This window comes from Salvelinus namaycush, chromosome 8 (genome assembly GCF_016432855.1).
Source record: "Salvelinus namaycush isolate Seneca chromosome 8, SaNama_1.0, whole genome shotgun sequence".
Lineage (NCBI taxonomy): Eukaryota > Metazoa > Chordata > Actinopteri > Salmoniformes > Salmonidae > Salvelinus > Salvelinus namaycush.
The window spans coordinates 54,933,155-54,950,431 of record NC_052314.1 but is presented as its reverse complement, the minus strand read 5'-3'; the positions used below and the strand labels follow the sequence as shown (position 1 = coordinate 54,950,431).

The 17,277-nt window shown below is 40.7% G+C and overlaps 1 protein-coding gene across 1 annotated transcript; it reads right to left on the bottom strand.

The window, feature by feature from the left end:
• Positions 1–7,635: 7,635 nt before the first annotated feature.
• On the bottom strand, positions 7,636–16,259 carry LOC120052206 (probable E3 ubiquitin-protein ligase HERC3). Its single transcript, XM_038999034.1, has 23 exons — positions 15,899–16,259; positions 15,708–15,819; positions 15,480–15,556; positions 15,150–15,371; positions 14,682–14,773; positions 13,747–13,877; positions 13,465–13,589; positions 13,211–13,287; positions 12,974–13,101; positions 12,807–12,866; positions 12,581–12,686; positions 12,289–12,481; positions 11,890–12,044; positions 11,508–11,630; positions 11,105–11,203; positions 10,597–10,743; positions 10,373–10,513; positions 9,886–10,052; positions 9,546–9,609; positions 8,992–9,062; positions 8,559–8,742; positions 8,148–8,250; positions 7,636–8,033 (listed from the first exon to the last, which is right to left on the bottom strand). The coding sequence occupies exons 1-23, from the start codon at positions 16,128–16,130 to the stop codon at positions 7,822–7,824; spliced, it is 3,021 nt and encodes a 1,006-aa protein (XP_038854962.1). The 5' UTR covers positions 16,131–16,259; the 3' UTR covers positions 7,636–7,821.
• Positions 16,260–17,277: the final 1,018 nt, after the last annotated feature.

Genomic DNA, 17,277 nt, shown 5'->3' with positions numbered 1-17,277 from the left:
GTAACATGTCTTGGTTTCAAGATAAAAGATGAGGTTTCTCTCATCTTCTTGCCCGTGTACTGAGGACATATATGTTTTGCATAAGATATGGGTAATACAGTGAATTCAGCACCCGTATCTACTAAAAAAATCTACTGCAAAGTTGTTAACCATCATGTTCACATATATTCCATCCGATTTCATATGTTCACCAGCTGAGATGGGACGTAGGAGGGGGTCTGTTAGTTTACCTCTACAGCATCTAGCAACCTCTGCTGCTGAGCCGGAGAGAGCTTCTTAAATTTCTGCACAAGTATTGTGTCATTGGGGCTGTTGTCTTGATTCCATCTTCCCTTAGACAGACCCTTCTTCTCCTGGCCACTTTTCATAAAATCACATTTTCTTTCCCGACATTCTCATTGCCAGTGACCAGAATTCCTGCAATAATAACATGAACCAGGTTTATTTTCTACTAAACGGATAATGTTGGTTTCACTCGGAACCTGCATAACTCTGATAACTACGTCTCGTGGATGCTTAAAAGTTGTTGACCATTCATCCAACTGTTTTGGAGATGCTGATTTGTGTGATCACTGTCTCTCGAAGTTTGTCTTTACTTCCTTTTACAGCCTGTGTTCTGGTTGGCCTAAGACATCGCTCGTCACTGCTGTTAGAATCTGTTGACTCAAAAACAAGCAGTGCCGACCAGTTGCTTGAAACCTGATCTGCCTTGCCCAATTCAGTGTGAGAGGGAACAGAGAGGCCACAGGTGGGGGTCACGTCTGACTTTTTCACCCGTCTGACTTTTTCTCCTGCTCTACTTTGAAATGATTATAGACAGTGAGTTTCATGTTCACAAGAGCTTTTTTCCAGAGTGGTTTTCTCACTTAACAATAACATTACATTAACGGCAAAAGTGATATATATACATGTATATCGCCTTTTGAGGACCCAAAACTCTTCTAGAACACAAATTGTTTCTGTAGGGCCTGGCTACCCATAACTTATGTTCACTCAAAAAGCTTTCACCCCCCAAGAAATGCTTCTCAGCTAACAACTCACTTCTATACAACAAGAAAGTTTCACAAAAAAACAGAAGCCTCAAACTTTTTAATAGAGTAACACAGGACTAAACTCTGTAATATCACAAAGGACTTGAACACTTATACATCACAGATACATATCACTCATTGCATACACTATTTTAACCTGATTTGGTTCTTTTAAAATGATATTGGTCTAGACTAACCCAGCAATTCTGCCATCAATTAGGAGATTAAGAATTGACTCCCCAAAGTGGGTTGCGCACAGCCTTCTCTCTTTCCTCTGGATCAACACACAGTTGATATTTTTTCTTGTTGTAGTTCAGACCAATTCATCCGGGTTTCGGCACCAAGTTTTAGCAATTTATGCTATTCTTCAATAACACAAACTCCAAAGCAAATCAGGGGGAGAAAAATTGGTTTATTCAGAGAGGACAAATCAAGATGTTATGCTGGGAGGTAGATGTTCAGATGTTCAGTCTCCCCTGTCCTCAGATTTTCCCCACCGAACAAAGGAACTTGATGCCATTTATAACCCCCTACCCTAGCCTGGGGTTGACTAATCAGAAGTCCTTGCGGGACAACTTGGCCAGTGGCCAGATAACAAGTATCCCACTCCAGACTCAATGTACAGACCAATGGAAACGTGACCCACGTAGCACACGTCGCTCTGAGTTCAGGAGTGACATTCCACAGATTCTGAACAGATGTTGAACTGACACCCAACTCCTATTTACAATTCGCTATTGACCATTAGTACTCTAGTTTTTAGTCCTCTCAAACTCTGCGTTGTGTGTTTATCTTCAAAATATTCTTAAATATCCTACCAACGGGACATTAAAAACTGTAATATCTTATGTTTCATCGAGTCGTGGTTGAACGACAACATTAAGAACATACAGCTAGCGGGTTATACACTATCGGCAAGAAAGAACAGCAGCCCCTGGTAAGACACGGGGCGGGGGCCTATGCATTTATTTAAACAACAGCTGGTGCACGAAATTCGAGGAAGTCTCAAAGTTTTGCTCGCCTGAAGTAGAGTATCTCATAAGCTGTAGACCACACTATCTACCTAGAGAATTTTCATCTGTATTTTTCATAGCTGTCTACATACCATCACAATGCGAGGTTGGCAGTAAAACCGCACTCAATGAGCTGTTTCCCGCCATAAGCAAACAGGAAAACGCTCATCCAGAGGCGTCACTCCTAGTAGTCGGGGACTTTAATGCAGGGAAACTTAAATCAGTTTTACCAAATTTCTATCAGCATGTCAAATGTGCAACCAGAGGGACATTTTTTATTCTAGACCACCTTTACTCCACACAGAGACGCGTACAAAGCTCTACCTCGCCCTCCTTTTGGCAAATCTGACCATAACTCTATCCTCCTGATTCCTGCTTACAAGCTAAAATTAAAGCAGGAAGCACCAGTGACTCGGTCTATAAATAAGTGGTCAGATGAAGCAGATGCTAAACTACAGAACTGTTTTGCTAGCACAGACTGACATGTTCCGGGATTCTTCCAATGGCATTGAGGAGTACACCACATCAGTCACTGGCTTTATCAATAAGTGCATCAAGGACGTCGTTCCCACAGTGACTGTACGTACATACCCCAACCAGAAGCCATGGATTACAGGCAACATTCACACTGAGCTAAAGGGTAGAGCTGCCTCTTTCAAGGAGCGGGACTCTAACCCGGTAGCTTATAAGAAATCCCGCTATGCCCGCCGACGAACCATCAAACAGGCAAACCGTCAATACGGGACAAAGATCGAATCGTACTACACACCGGCTCCGACGCTCGTCGGATGTGGCAGAGCTTGCAGGCTATTACAGACTACAAAGGGAAGCACAGCTGAGAGCTGCCCAGTGACAAGAGCCTACCAGACGAGCTAAATAACTTCTATGCTCGCATCGAGGCAAGTAGCACTGAAACATGCATGAGAGGATCAGCTGTTCCGGATGACTGTGTGATCACGGTCTCCGCAGCCGATGTGAGTAAGACCTTTAAACAGGTAAACATTCACAAGGCCACTGGGCCAGACGGATTACCAAGATGTGTACTCCGAGCATGCGCTGACCAACTGGAAAGTGTCTTCACTGACATTTTCAACCTCTCCCTATTGGAGTCTGTAATACCAACATGTTTCAAGCAGACCACATAGTCCCTGTGCCCAAGAACACTAAGGTAACCTGCCTAAATGACTACCAACCCGTAGCACTCACGTCGGTAGCCATGAAATGCTTTGAAAGGCTGGTTTTCCAGAAACCCTAGACTCACTCCAATATGCATACCACACCAACAGATCCACAGATGATGCAATCTCTATTGCACTCTACACTGCCCTTTCCCACCTGGACAAAAGGAACACATATGTGAGAATGCTATTCATTGACTACAGCTCAGCATTCAACACCATAGTGCCTTCAAAGCTCATCACTAAGCTAAGGACCCTGGGACTAAACACCTCCCTCTGCAATTGGATCCTGGACATCCTGATGGGCCGCCCCCAGGTGGTAAGGGTAGGTAACAACACATCCACCACGCTGATCCTCAACACGGGGGCCCCTCAGAGGTGCGTGCTCAGCCCCCTACTGTACTCCCAGTTCACTCATGACTGCACGGCCAGGCACAACTCCATCACCATCATTAAGATTGCTGATGACACAACAGTGGTAGGCCTGATCACCGACAACGATGAAACAGCCTATAGGGAGGAGGTCAGAGACCTGACCGTGTTGTGCAACAACCTCTCCCTCAACGTGATCAAAGACAAAGGAGATGATAGTTGGACTACAGGAAAAGGAGGACTGAGCACGCCCCCATGCTCATCGACGGGGCTGTAGTGGAGCAGGTTGAGAGCTTCAAGTTCCTTGGTGTCCACATCACCAACAAACTAACATGCTCCAAGCACACCAAGGCAGAAAAGTGAAAAGTGCACGACAAAACCTATTCCCCCTTAGGAGACTGAAAAGATTTGGCATGGGTCCTCAGATCCTCAAAAGTTTTTACAGCTCCACCATCGAGAGCATCCTGTGCTTAGAGGGCTACTGAGTGTTGGCAACAATTTCATATTTCATTATGATCTGGTATATTTTTGAATTCATGCTTAGTTAAAATACATGGAATGGCTGGTGGTCCCCAAGGAGAGGTTTGAAAACCCCTGACGTAGGCTACATCAGAATAAATGTAAAAAATCCCTGACCTTAAATATTATCCTATTGATACAATTTGTGGATAAAATGTATTAAAATGTCAAAACATATCCTTTGTTATTATTAGTTTGCTTGTTTGGTCACACAGAGTTGCGCAACCATGTCTTTGTGAATGCGTGTTGCTAAGAATCTATTACCCAATAAAGCTTGTTTTGCAAAGCAAATTGTGAAAGTCGGAAATGTGTACATCGACATATTACCGAACCATTTTTTACATGCTGTTGATGAACCTGTTGGTATTTTATGTCTAAAAAGATCGGATGAAGGCAGCAATACTGTCGGTGGAGATTTCTTTGGTCGCGGTACCCTCTAGTGGTCTATAAAGTGCATAAACTGGGAAGGACATAAAAGTGCCACGGTCAGTTGCAGACATAAACGTCATAGAGATGTGGCGATTCATGACTCAGTCGAACAACTCAGTCGATTCTATTTCATTCCCATCTACTCTGGTAAAAACCAAATCGGATTGGTAAAATATGTAATGCATATTGTAGCTCTATGCAGTGCCATTGTTACACAACTCTTATCTGTCCAACTTCCAGAGTCTGACTCTGTATCTTTGTTCATTAGATTTTGATTTATTGTACCATGGTAAAACACCAAAACAATTGCAAGGGTTGGTGAATCTGCACTAGGCCCAATGCCAACCCAAACTTTTATTTGATTTTTATTTGATTTTTGTACCTTTATTTTAACAGGGAAGACATATAGAAACCTAGGCATCTTTTACAAATGTGCCCTGTATATACAACATAAATATATACTTTATACACAAACGAATATATAGATATACATTAACCTTTTGATACAGGATGCAGTGATGAGTATCAAAACTGTCATCTGTAACAAAACGAAGGGCACTATGGGAGATGGCATCCAAAGGTTTAAGAGTAGCAGCAGCTGATAACTAATATCACCATAATCAAGAACCAATCAAAAGGTTGACTGAATAATCTGCTTCCTACTGCTTAGAGAAAGGAACGGTCTGTTTCTGTAGAAAAATCTTAGCTTCTTAACCAGCTCATCTATTACTGAACAAAAATATAAACGCAACACAGGAGGTTGGTGGATCCTTAATTGGGGAGGACGGGCTCATGTTAATGGCTGGAGCGGAATTAGTGGAATGGTATCAAATACAACAAACACATGGTTTCCATAAGTTGGATGCCATTCCATTCGCTCTGTTCCAGCCATTATTATGAGCTGTCTTCCCCTCAGCAGCCTCCACTGAAACGCACCATGCAAAGTGTTGGTCCCATGTAGCGTGAGCTGAAATAAAAGATCCCAGAAATGTTCCCTATGCACAAAAAGCTTATTTCTCAAAAACGTGTTTACATCCCTGTTAGTTAGCATTTCTTCTTTCCAAGATAATCCATCCAACGGACAGATGTGGCATATCAATAAGGTGATTAAACAGCATGATCATTACACAGGTGCATTCACCATGTGCTGGGGACACAAATATTAGCAGTTTTGTCACACAACACAATGCCACAGATGTCTAAAATGTTGATGGAGGTTGCAATTGACATGCTGACTGCAGGAATGTCCACCAAAGCTGTTGCCAGAAAATTGAAAGTTCATATTTCTACCATAAGCCGCCTCCAACGTCATTTTAGAGAATTTGGCAGTTTGTCCAACCTGCCTTACAACTGCAGATCACATGTTTGGCGTCGTGTGGGTGAGAGGTTTGCTGATGCCAAAGTTGTGAACAGAGTACCCCATGAGGCAAATAGATACTGACTGGTTTTCTAATCCACGCCCACAGTTTGTTTTAAGGTATCTTTATTCCCAGTCATGTGAAATCCATAGATTAGGGCCTAATGAATTAAATTAAATTAACTGATTTCCTTATATGAACTGTATCCCAGTAAAATCGTTGGAATTGTTGCATGTTGTGTTTATAGTTTTGGTCAGTATAACTGACCTGTGACTTCTGTGCGATGACAAGACTGGTGTGTTAGCCCTCTGAGCTAAAGCCTAGGCATTAACCTTAGATACACCTCTTCAGATCTCAGGCAAGGTTACTCATCACATAAGTGTGGTTTACTAAAACACGTTAGTTTCATATACCCTAGTGCAACATACAACTTATTCATGGTCCCTGAAACTACTGAATCCTGAACACGTACGTTATTTCTAGACTTTTTAAAAATGCTTTTCCTTTGTTTTGTTTTAATCACTAGGGCCAGGTGTGGATCAACGGTTTCAACCTGGGCTGCTACTGGCCCGCGGCCCACAGCCCACAGTTAACCTTGTACATGAACTGTGTACTTGTAGCCTCCTGAGCACTGCCGCGCCCAACAATGTGACCATCCTGGAGCTGGACCCATGCACCCCCTGGCCATGTACCGTGGAGTTCACCAACAACTCGTTCCTGAACGCCATTGTTAAATCTGACCACAAACACCAGAGGGCGCTGTTACATAAAGATCTCTTATGATGAGCACTGATCAAAAATATACTTACTGTATTTATCTGGAACACAGGTCGGTGGCACCTTAATTGGGGAGGATGGGCTTGTGGTAATTAGTGGAGCGGAATCAGTGGAATGGTATGAAATACATCAAACACTCCGTTCCACCCATTATTATGAGCCGTCCTCCCCTCAGCAGCCTCCACTGATCTGGAAGTGATCTATTTTGCACTGATCTTTTAAAAATCAAAGAGTAATGTTTGTAATTGAATCACGGGTGACTGTACCTTTAACATGACCTTTATATAGTGTCTTAAAACCCGATACGACTTTGTTCACATGAGCGTCTCTATTCAAAGGGAATTAAGAATGCGTCATTTGAACAGTATGTATGTCTTTTTGGAAATGGAATCAAGTTCAAGAAGGAAAATTACTAATTTAGAAGAGCTATGAACTTGAGTAGTACTCTAAATATAAGTTGAGGTCAGTAATGCTCAAATCATGAGCCTGGAGGTTTTATTTCTATGTCAAGGCACTATACAACCCAAAATACGCCTTTTAAAGGCATTTTCTCCGATGTTCACTGAGATCACATTCATGGTAATGCTGGTATGTCTGCTCAAGTGTAAATGACCTTTAAAAGTATCTTATAGTGCGCTGCGCTATAGAGCGCCTTGAGTTAAATCCTGCCCTATATTGTGAATTGAGGAACATGGTTGAGAAGGATGTGTGCCAAATGATCTGTACCTTATTGTGTGCCACCCAACTGCAGGGATATTATGTTTTCATTGATTTCTGTAATGAACCATTTGGTGGGTCTTGAAAATGAATAGTTCTTGTGTTCAACTGAAAACCTGATATGCTTCCTTTTAACAATTAGATTATTTCAAATACTTTTGGATTTCCTTGTATCTTGGTTGTTATCATTTTTGTTCATGTGTTGTTTAATGTGCAGGCACAAACCATGCTGTACTTTTTGATTTATAAATGTTTTAATAAAATTTGTGGAATGCAATATGATAATGTCATAGTACCGCACAGATCTCAAGTTAGGATTTGAAATACAACCCTACATTAAAACAATCCAAATCTTAAACCCAACTATGGAACAATGAAAATATGAACACAGGAGAGGAGTATATACAGCAGCAACATTATATACCCATTATTCATTCCAGAAGCCTCTGTTGTGGCCAACAGCCTCTATAAGCCTGCTCTGTAGTATCTCTTTGGAGGGGTAGATGGGCAGCTGCAACAGAGAGTGACAGGTCAGCGCCTCTGGGAAATGCTGTTGGGAGGAGTTGAGAAGGGGTTGGACCCGCATCCTGATCTGGTTCATACCCAGGATGGGCACACGATCACAGCCAGTCAGGAACACTGAAGGGGCAAAGGTGGTAAAAGGGAGAGGGCAGTGAATGACAGAACAGAACTTTATTCTCAGTAGCCTACGTTATTGGTTCATCTGTTACAATGAAAATGTTCCATACATACACAGGAATGCTTTCTTTTGATCCTCTGTCAGTTCCTCAAACACCTCCCAGAATGTGACGATGTTGGGATGCCCAGCATGGTACTCTCCTTCATACACAGTGTTCTAGTTTGGGGGGAAATGCCCTCAATTAATATGGTGAAGCAATAGACACTTAACAACATTCAAACTACTTGTCAAATCAATGTATCAAAACAACATTTTAGCTAGGTTTCAGAACATGTTCACCATGAATCCCAAATCAACCCCTGGACACTTGTTTTTTAGGCTCCATCTTGCCCTCTGATAGGCTACGTGACATTTCTGCATATATTATATGTTTTACTTGTTTAATGCTCTCAGATGTAGACAATTGGCTAGGGGTAGATTTGGGATTGAGCTTCAGTCATGTCGTAACAAAACATGGTTCTGACCTGTTTCAGCGTCTCCCAGTCGAAATTCTCCTTCCCCACCATCACTCCCCTCAGTTCCTCTGGCTGGAAGAACTCCACCACGTCCTTGTCACACACCTTGAAGAAGCCTTTCCTGAATTCTTCAAACACCACCTCTACTGACTGGTTGAAGATGTAGTTCACATAGGTGTCAACAAACTCCTTCCTGTCAAAAGAATGACAGACAGAGTCAGATATCCATTGAGTTGTAGCTAGTATAGGTGGAATCAATTCAAGGAATGAGAAGCATCATTTACTTTCCATTATGATTTCTCCATTCATACAATTACATTTCAACGTGAGATGATATTGCCAAAATGGAATTGACCCCAATCCTGGTAGCTGTAGCAATGGAAATATGTGTCATACTGTAAACCTTGTATTTTGTCAGTTGTAAATATTGCTATAATCTTACTTATTAGCACTTGTGACAAGTTTTCCAGTTTCTTTGGGATCAAGTTCCACCGCTACATCACCCCACATCACCTATAATAGTGAGTAATGAAAATAGTGAGGTAAATGAACAATGATAACACTGCAGACTGAGGGTATGGACAAATAGATGGGAGTGATCTGCGAGAGACATACACACTAAAATAATATAACTGATCTAATGTTCAGTAATTCATACCACTTCACTTCAATGTAGGATCTTAATTTGAGCCAATTTGATACAGCAGGAAAATAATCCTGCAGCAACTGGAAATGTGAATTATGTGTATTATAATTAATGGACATTTTTTGTAGGGGTTGATAGATTTTTCGTAAGGGCAAATCAAGTCTGTCATTTTAAAGTGTAAATTACTAACTTTAGAAGCCTTTTAAAACCTTGAATACACGACAAGTTTGCATTTCTTGCTGTGTGGGAAAATTGTCAGCAACAAAAGAGTGTTCAAATTAAAATCCTACATCTGTATTATGTTACATTTTATTTGTTCATCGATCAAACTGTTTGAATGCAATACATACTGAGAAAGTCATGTCCATGTTTTCAACATCATCATCAGGGTAATCCAATATGTACTGCAAACTCCTTCAAAAGCATTGAAAATAGTATGTGACAATAGATGTGACAATTATAAATCGGCAATCAATAAATCATGATGCTTTCATAAATGAAAAACGATTTATCCAAATAATGAATAATTGCTTATCCACACAGAGCAAGTGCCCTGCCCCTGAGATGCAATAAAATGCATTGAGATGCAATTTCTTAATCGGACCTTGGTGTCCTTATAACAAATACACCTGCCTGTACTGTAATACATTAATGACTAAGGGATAACAATATATTATGGTCTGAACTTACCCTGCTTCAATGGGGCTAAACTCTCTCAGGTCCTCTAAAGAGGGCTTGATGTTCACCAGCTTCTTGAAGAAGGCCATGGGGAAGGGGAGGTGCACCATGTTGTTGTTATACAGGGCCATCCCACACAGAACCCCAAACAGGAAATAACGCTTCTCCTCCACTCTAGGCTGTTAGTGAGGATGTGTTGGACAAGAGACAAGAAATAAGCCATGAGTGAAAGTATCGGACATGCTGTTGTTAATCTGGGTAAAATGATTAATATACAGTAAAGGGAAGGTATTGTGGTTTCTAGAATACAGTAGTAGGCTAGTAATACAGTAATAATACTATAGTAGTTAATCTCTAGAAACATATCATTACAGTGTTTCACTACCGGCACATTTGAAGCTATTTGAAAGTACAATAATTATCAATATTTTATTTCTATAATGTGTTGAGGTGCGGAAAACCTCATAATCCATGTGTGATTTCCCTAAACGTGCCTCACCATTGCAGGGAACCAGGCCAGCGTCTCGGTGTCGTTGTACATGAACATCCCAGACTCGGGGACCAACAGCTTATCAAACAAATGGAGGAAGAAGTCCCTTTTGTAGACATCTGTCAGCTTCGCATCCTCGTCGAAATACACCTGAGAGAGGTAAGCAGTACATTTTGGCATAGCCCTTCTCTGTTGAAAACATTGTCTCATCATATTAAAAAATATGGACTTACCACAAGGGACCTCTTGAAGGTACTGGGACATGCCACTCTCAGTTGATGGAAAGTGTCTTCGATGAGTGATGCTCTATTCAGCCTCAGCTCAAAGAACGGAGCAGGCGCCGCCATGAGGAACATGTCAAAAGGCCCCATGCCAGTCCTCTGCAATGCATACAGTACAATATTAAGTCTTCAGTTAGTGCTTTTCTAGTATACAAGACAGGTATTATTTCAACCAGTTTCTTCCATCAAAAAGGTCAAGAAATATGTCTGGTTTCTTCAGTAGTGATGGTGAATGTTCTAGAGCTACTTGAATTACAGGCTTTTGCTCCAGGCCTGTTCTAACACACCTGATTCTGCTAATCAAGATCCTGGTGAGCAGCTGATTAGTAGAATCAGGTGTGTTAGAGCAGGGCAAGTGCAAAAACCTGCATACACAGTCAGTTGGTCTCTAGTAGGGGGTTTAGCCACCCTGATTTATAGTATATTATAATACTATATATTGAGAAGCAATATTCATTACCTGTGTGAGTGCGGCGTTGATGTTAAAAACGTTTATCTTGCTCTGCAGATTCATCAAGAATGGGTAACGACAAAAGATGGCAGGTGTCTGATCCACATCCTGAAAGTGATGCAAAAGAAAACATACAATGCATCTCAATTAAGGAGCTTCTTTGTCTAATTATGTTAATCTGCACTGATAAGAAGGAACTTTAGGAGGTGAGAAAGATTCTCCAGTAGGAAAACAAAATGTTTCCTTCACTCTCTCTTTCCAGACCATTTCAGGTAGAGGAAATCTAAAGCCTCTATTGAGATGCAGCCAGGACACTTTCTAAGACCCAAACAACGAACATCAAAACAACTCAAGACTGACAACCACTAGTATGGTTAGCAATCGGTGACTGTGACAAAATAACTTTTCTTACCTGCTTTGACCATAAACGCCAAAGCTTTACATCCTCCTCTAGAAATATGGGATTGAAGTGAACCTCCTCCATACAAAAGGTACTGTCTGGAACTGTCTGGGTCTCTACAGATTTCTGGTTTGCCTTTGAAATAATATAGAAAAGTAAAATACATTGATAATAAATAAACAATTATTTGCAAGTATTAGCTAAATATTTTACATGTTTGTCAGCAAAATAATATTTCATCAAATCTCAGTTACGGTCTCATCGATTCTAAATAGGTTGCATTGAAATAACTGCCACCATGGCACCAGATTGGTCCTCGAAGTTGACTGGTCAAAATGGGAAAACAGCATTATAAATGGATTGACAGTACGAGCAGAGAAGCATGGACACTGACTCTGTGGAGATGGCCGAGGACCTGGAGCAGGTGTTTGATCCCAGGGTCACGAGTGCGTAGAATATGTCCACTCCTCAGAATCCCCGACAGGGCCTTCTTCCACACCCCAATGTGCTTGGTCATGACAGATGGCTTCAATGAGGACCAGCAGTCACCTACAGGACATGATAACACACAGATTACTTTCTCAAACCATTCGTGGGGGTATAGAATTTGATCTACTTCACAATCATTCCAGGGGCACCCCCAATGTGCACACGTTTTGTTTTAGCCCAGCACTACCACGCTTGATGGACAAAATAAGTTGTCTACAGCACAAACAGATTTACGACTACGTTGTTGTTGAGTAGTTGAATTTGGGGTGACACTTTAAACATTTTAAATGGACGGCAACATTACCGAGGACCTGCAGCTTGTCGGGGTGCAGTCTGAGGATAGCAGCAGCAACGGCTTCGGTGAGATCTGTCCTTCTGTGCTGTTTGTGAAGGACCCTGAGGAGCTCAGGGAGAACCAGGTAGACCCTCAAGCTCTCCACTCCAATGGGCTCCTCATACAGAGAGGGAAGCAGTGTGTGCTGGACAACAGCTTCAACCTAGTGCAATGAAAGAGGTGTGTGAATCGTACCTCGTTCAAGATACATGTCAGAATAGGATCGATTACATATCAATTTATAAATATATTCACAAAATACCTCAGTCAAAACTTTGTCCTTTTTCGCCAGCTTCCGGAATGCGCCTTGGACGAGTGAAAAATCCAGGCCAGACTGTTTTGGTGAGGTTTGGTAATGTTTGTCACAACTAATAAAAGCAATAAATAATTGTCAATATTTATGCCATATTTAAATCAGTATTCTTTGATAATGTAATATTTCAAACATAAGGCAATCATGTATTTGAACCAATATTAAATACTGTTACCTTTTATCAAGAAAGCTCCCATTTAAACATGATGCAGAAGAAAACATTTTTGTGATTTCCCTGCAATTACAAGTTTGAGTAATCTTTCAGTTCAGTATGTGACCGTACATAAACAAAATAAGGAAATAACAACAACGGTAAATTATAGCTACTTATATCATACTTACTTCTGTCCTTTTTTCCAAGACTTTGAATCACATTCCGAGATCCATTTGTCAATGATTTTTTCATCTATAGCTTGTTGTGTCACTTTGCCCACACTTGACCTGAGATTGTTAGACCTTTCTTCAGACTCCTGGGAAGATGACAATGTGATGCAACGTATCACAGCAATGTTAAGTACAAAGGACAAACTATGTCCTGTTTTGCTAACTCATTGTTTCAAATATGAATTGTGTCCATACCTGACCAAGAGTGCACAATGCAAAGGAATGGTTTCCTCCAGCAAAAATGTGTTCAATTTTCTGGTCATCAATCTGGTCTGAAATGTTGACAAAAATAGTTGATTATCAAGTTAATGTTATTTCATGTTTTACCTCGTGTTATTTTAGTTGAGTATTGAAATAAGCATTTTGTTGTGTTGACATTTATTCAAGTTTGATCTGTTCTGAAAATGTGTGTACTCTGGCTAAAGTTATACCATAAATGAATGTTTTACCTGGCAGTTGTACTGGAAGGGGCACAGACTGATCAATCTTTACTCCATTTCCCAGCTGCCCTTGCTCTCCGTGCCCAAATGAGTAGATCTTATTTGAGGGCCCCACAAATGCTAATGTGTGGTGTCTAATGTGGCAAACGGACAGAGAAAACATTCCTCAAATCAACAATGAATTCTAAAAAGGTCTTATGCTAAGATGAAAATAACCAAAACAGTCCTACATCAATTTTGGTTGTGTCACATTTTGTCAATTCCAGATCATGTCTAATAAGTGTAACCTACCTTCCACAGGCTATCTGGGTCACCTTTGACCCCCAGAGTTGCCCCACCACTCGAGGTTGTAGTTCATCTCGGAGAGAGTTGTGTCCAAGCTGTCCATAGCGGCCTGAGCCAAATGTGAACACCACACCTCCCTAGAACAAAATCAACCCAGACAGTTATCATAGTGTTTTCCTCTACGTTAATGAGGACGTTTTAATGCAAATTTCCAGGGAACTAAAAACTAAAACATTTTATTTGTTATGTTTGTTTTTTATTTCAACATTATTTAACTAGTCAAGTCAGTTAAGAACAAATTCTTATTGACAATGACGGCCTACCAAAAGGCCTCCTGCGGGGACGGGGTCTGGGATTAAAAATATAAATTAATTATATAAAAATAAAGGACAAAACACATCATGACAAGAGAGACAACACAACACTACATAAAGAGAGACCTATGACAACAACATAGCATGGCAGCAACACATGACAACACAGCATGGTAGCAACACATGACAACAGCATGGTAGCAACACATGACAACACAGCATGGTAGCAACACATGACAACACAGCATGGCAGCAACACATGACAACACAGCATGGTAGCAACACATGACAACAGCATGGTAGCAGCACAACATGGTATTAGCACAAAACATGGTACAAACATTATTGGTTACAGACAACAGCACATAGGGCAAGAAGGTAGAGACAATACATCATGCAAAGCAGCCACAACTGTCAGTAAGAGTTCCCATGATTGAGTATTTGAATGAAGAGATAAAACTGTCCAGTTTGAGTGTTTGTTGCAGTTCGTTCCAGTCGCTGGCTGCAGCGAACATTGAGACACCAATATAAATAAACGCACATAAAATGTAGACATATTGTATGGTCCAAACAACATTTAGTTCAAATGATAGGGAAAAGTGTAATTATGTCAGACAGATATACAACCTTTGTCAGAACGGCAGTATGTTCTCCTCCACATGAAATCAAAACAGTCTTCTTCAGATTCAGGCAATCAACAGGAGCTGGGGCATGTCTGTCTACAGAAAATGGGTTCATTTTATTGTTATTATTATATATTATTTTTTATAATTATTTATTTACAACACATAACCCTCAAACACACGACCCATTGTGCTCTCTTATCCTGGTTAAAATAGTTTTTAGACAGATAAAGGCACATTTCTGTACTTGTCTTTATTTTCTTCACATTTCAACCACCAAAAAAATGTGGTTCATATGAGATAAATCAGGGGTCTCCAGCTACAGCCTGAGTGGGATGACTTTTGTTTAAACCCAACACTAACACACCTGTTTCAAATAATGTACTGTTCATGGTCTTCGGTCTGGACCTTGATTATTTAAATATATTTAACAAGAGTCAACACATATGCTATTGTGTAATGTATACTGTACTTGTTGTGTCCCCTAGTCCCAGCTGCCCGGTGGTGTTCTTGCCCCAGCCGAACACAGCTCCAGAAAGGGACAGAGCGAAGCTGTGGTCTCCCCCTGCAGTGATCTGAACCAGGGGGATCCCTGATAGAGACTTCAGGGGCTTGGGGGACATGGCGCTGGGCTCGCCCCACCCCAAACCCAGCTGACCGCTGGTGTTCTGACCCCATGTGAACACCTGACCATCTGAACAGAAATCAGAAGTAAGCAACCATACAGTGAGAACATTGTACAGGATTACGTTTTGAAAGGTTAGACTGTTTTTCGATTAGTGGTGTGTTAATGGTCATTTACCCTGTGTTAGTGAAATTGAATGCTGGTCTCCACATGCAACCTGAGTTACCTGTCGGTTACATAGGTTATCCAATGGTCTGGGGGGGAAAAGAAGAAAGATGAATAAGATTAGTTGGCCCATTTTAATTAAATGACAAATTGTTTTTATACTTTAGCTACTTGAATGAGAGGGTGACAATGTCTTAGGGTAAACTACATATAAATGTATCATTATGGAATAGATCCCACCTGAGAATATTGGCTTTGTCCAAGCAAAGAACCCGGCCCTCTTCAGACAGTAAAACAGCATGAGAATCTCCACAACTCAGAGCCCGAATCGTCTCCTTACATGTCACACTCTCTAAAGCACATAAAACATATGATTGGGCAACTCAAGAAAATATATTATGAAAATTGATTGGAAAGGAGATTAGACCTACTCAGTTTCCCTGTAATTCTTCTCCCATCTTGGTCCTCTTGAATCCGTGCGACAGACACTAGTCTCCCATTATTTCTGATAAACGCGACCACACTGTTACCTGCGGACAGACCCTGAATTTTAGATTTAAGGTGTATCAAATTAACGCAACTAATATCCGTTTTGGTCGTATCTAAACCATTCGGCTTCACTAAACCAAAGCCATTACGACTATCCTCTCCCCATGAAATCATTGTTGTGTTATATTCTTAAACTAGTCCATACAGATTCTAACACTTGAAGGAGAGGCACCTGCCGATGTGTCCGACTCAATGATGGGTTTATATGACCGCAACCAACCATATGACATACAGAAAGTCTCATCATCATCATCATCAACAAAGCAGGAAACGAAAATGATTCTTAAATGAAATTGTATTTATAGAGGGCATAAAACAAAACACGCCTACAAACAAATATAAATAGTTTCGAATAGTTACTGATGACGCAAGGCCGAAAACGAAAGTGAACGTCTACGGACAATAGCAGCCCAATTATCTTGGAAATAGCCTACAATAAACTGACGCATTTGACACACACGATAATGCTTGAAACATTACCACCCAATCGATACCTCCCTAGATGCATTTCAGTGGAACTGGCTGCAACGTCTACTTTATGCTGTGTCATGCATTACTGCTAAACGCTGAACTGAAAATTGTTTCGGAGTTTGAAAAGACCCATGCCTCAGAGACGTCCCTCATATTTGCCTTGTTTTTTTCAGATTTTAAATTAATTACCAAACTTAATTTTTTAGCTCAAGTTTATCATAATTATTTCAAAAAAGAAATGTCAGCAGTATTTTGCGGAGGGTGCACACTGACTTGACCAGGCAAAGAGTACAGAAAATACAAAAATTGCTTTAATTATTGGGTTATGATACTATACACCAGCGTGGCAGTTGTACTAAACTCCTAAGGCATAAAAGTTCTAAAATAATCAATGTCCATCATGAATTAAAATGACAATTGAACAGGTAAATAGGTATATAATAACCTATGCAGAAAGTAGGGATGGTTGTTTGAAATACTTTTACTATTCGAATAGTAACATTCATTTTTGTCTGATATCCGGATATTTGAAATACATGTGGTTTTTAAAAACCTACGTTTTAAACCTGAACACAGCTATGCGAGGGAGAAGATGGTACTTTATTGTTGCAGCTGCGGAAGAACAGGAAATACAGAATGGTGCGAGCAGACGAAGGGAGAGAGACGCCAAGGCAACTCCGCTACAGCCAACACTAGCTAGCTAACTTGCAGCGACGATGTTATTTATTATCATCCCATATAAAGGTGTCTATATTGACTGGAGTAGCATATTGGATTCGACAACACTTCC

Coding starts and splice junctions, on each gene's coding strand:
- LOC120052206 (XM_038999034.1), bottom strand. CDS start 16,130: ATGATTTCATGGGGAGAGGATAGTCGTAATGGCTTTGGTTTAGTGAAG. Junction 13,102..13,210: donor CATTGTGCACTCTTGGTCAG/GTATGGACACAA, acceptor TCATCTTCCCAG/GAGTCTGAAGAAAGGTCTAA. Junction 9,610..9,885: donor TTTAGCCCCATTGAAGCAGG/GTAAGTTCAGAC, acceptor ATGCTTTTGAAG/GAGTTTGCAGTACATATTGG.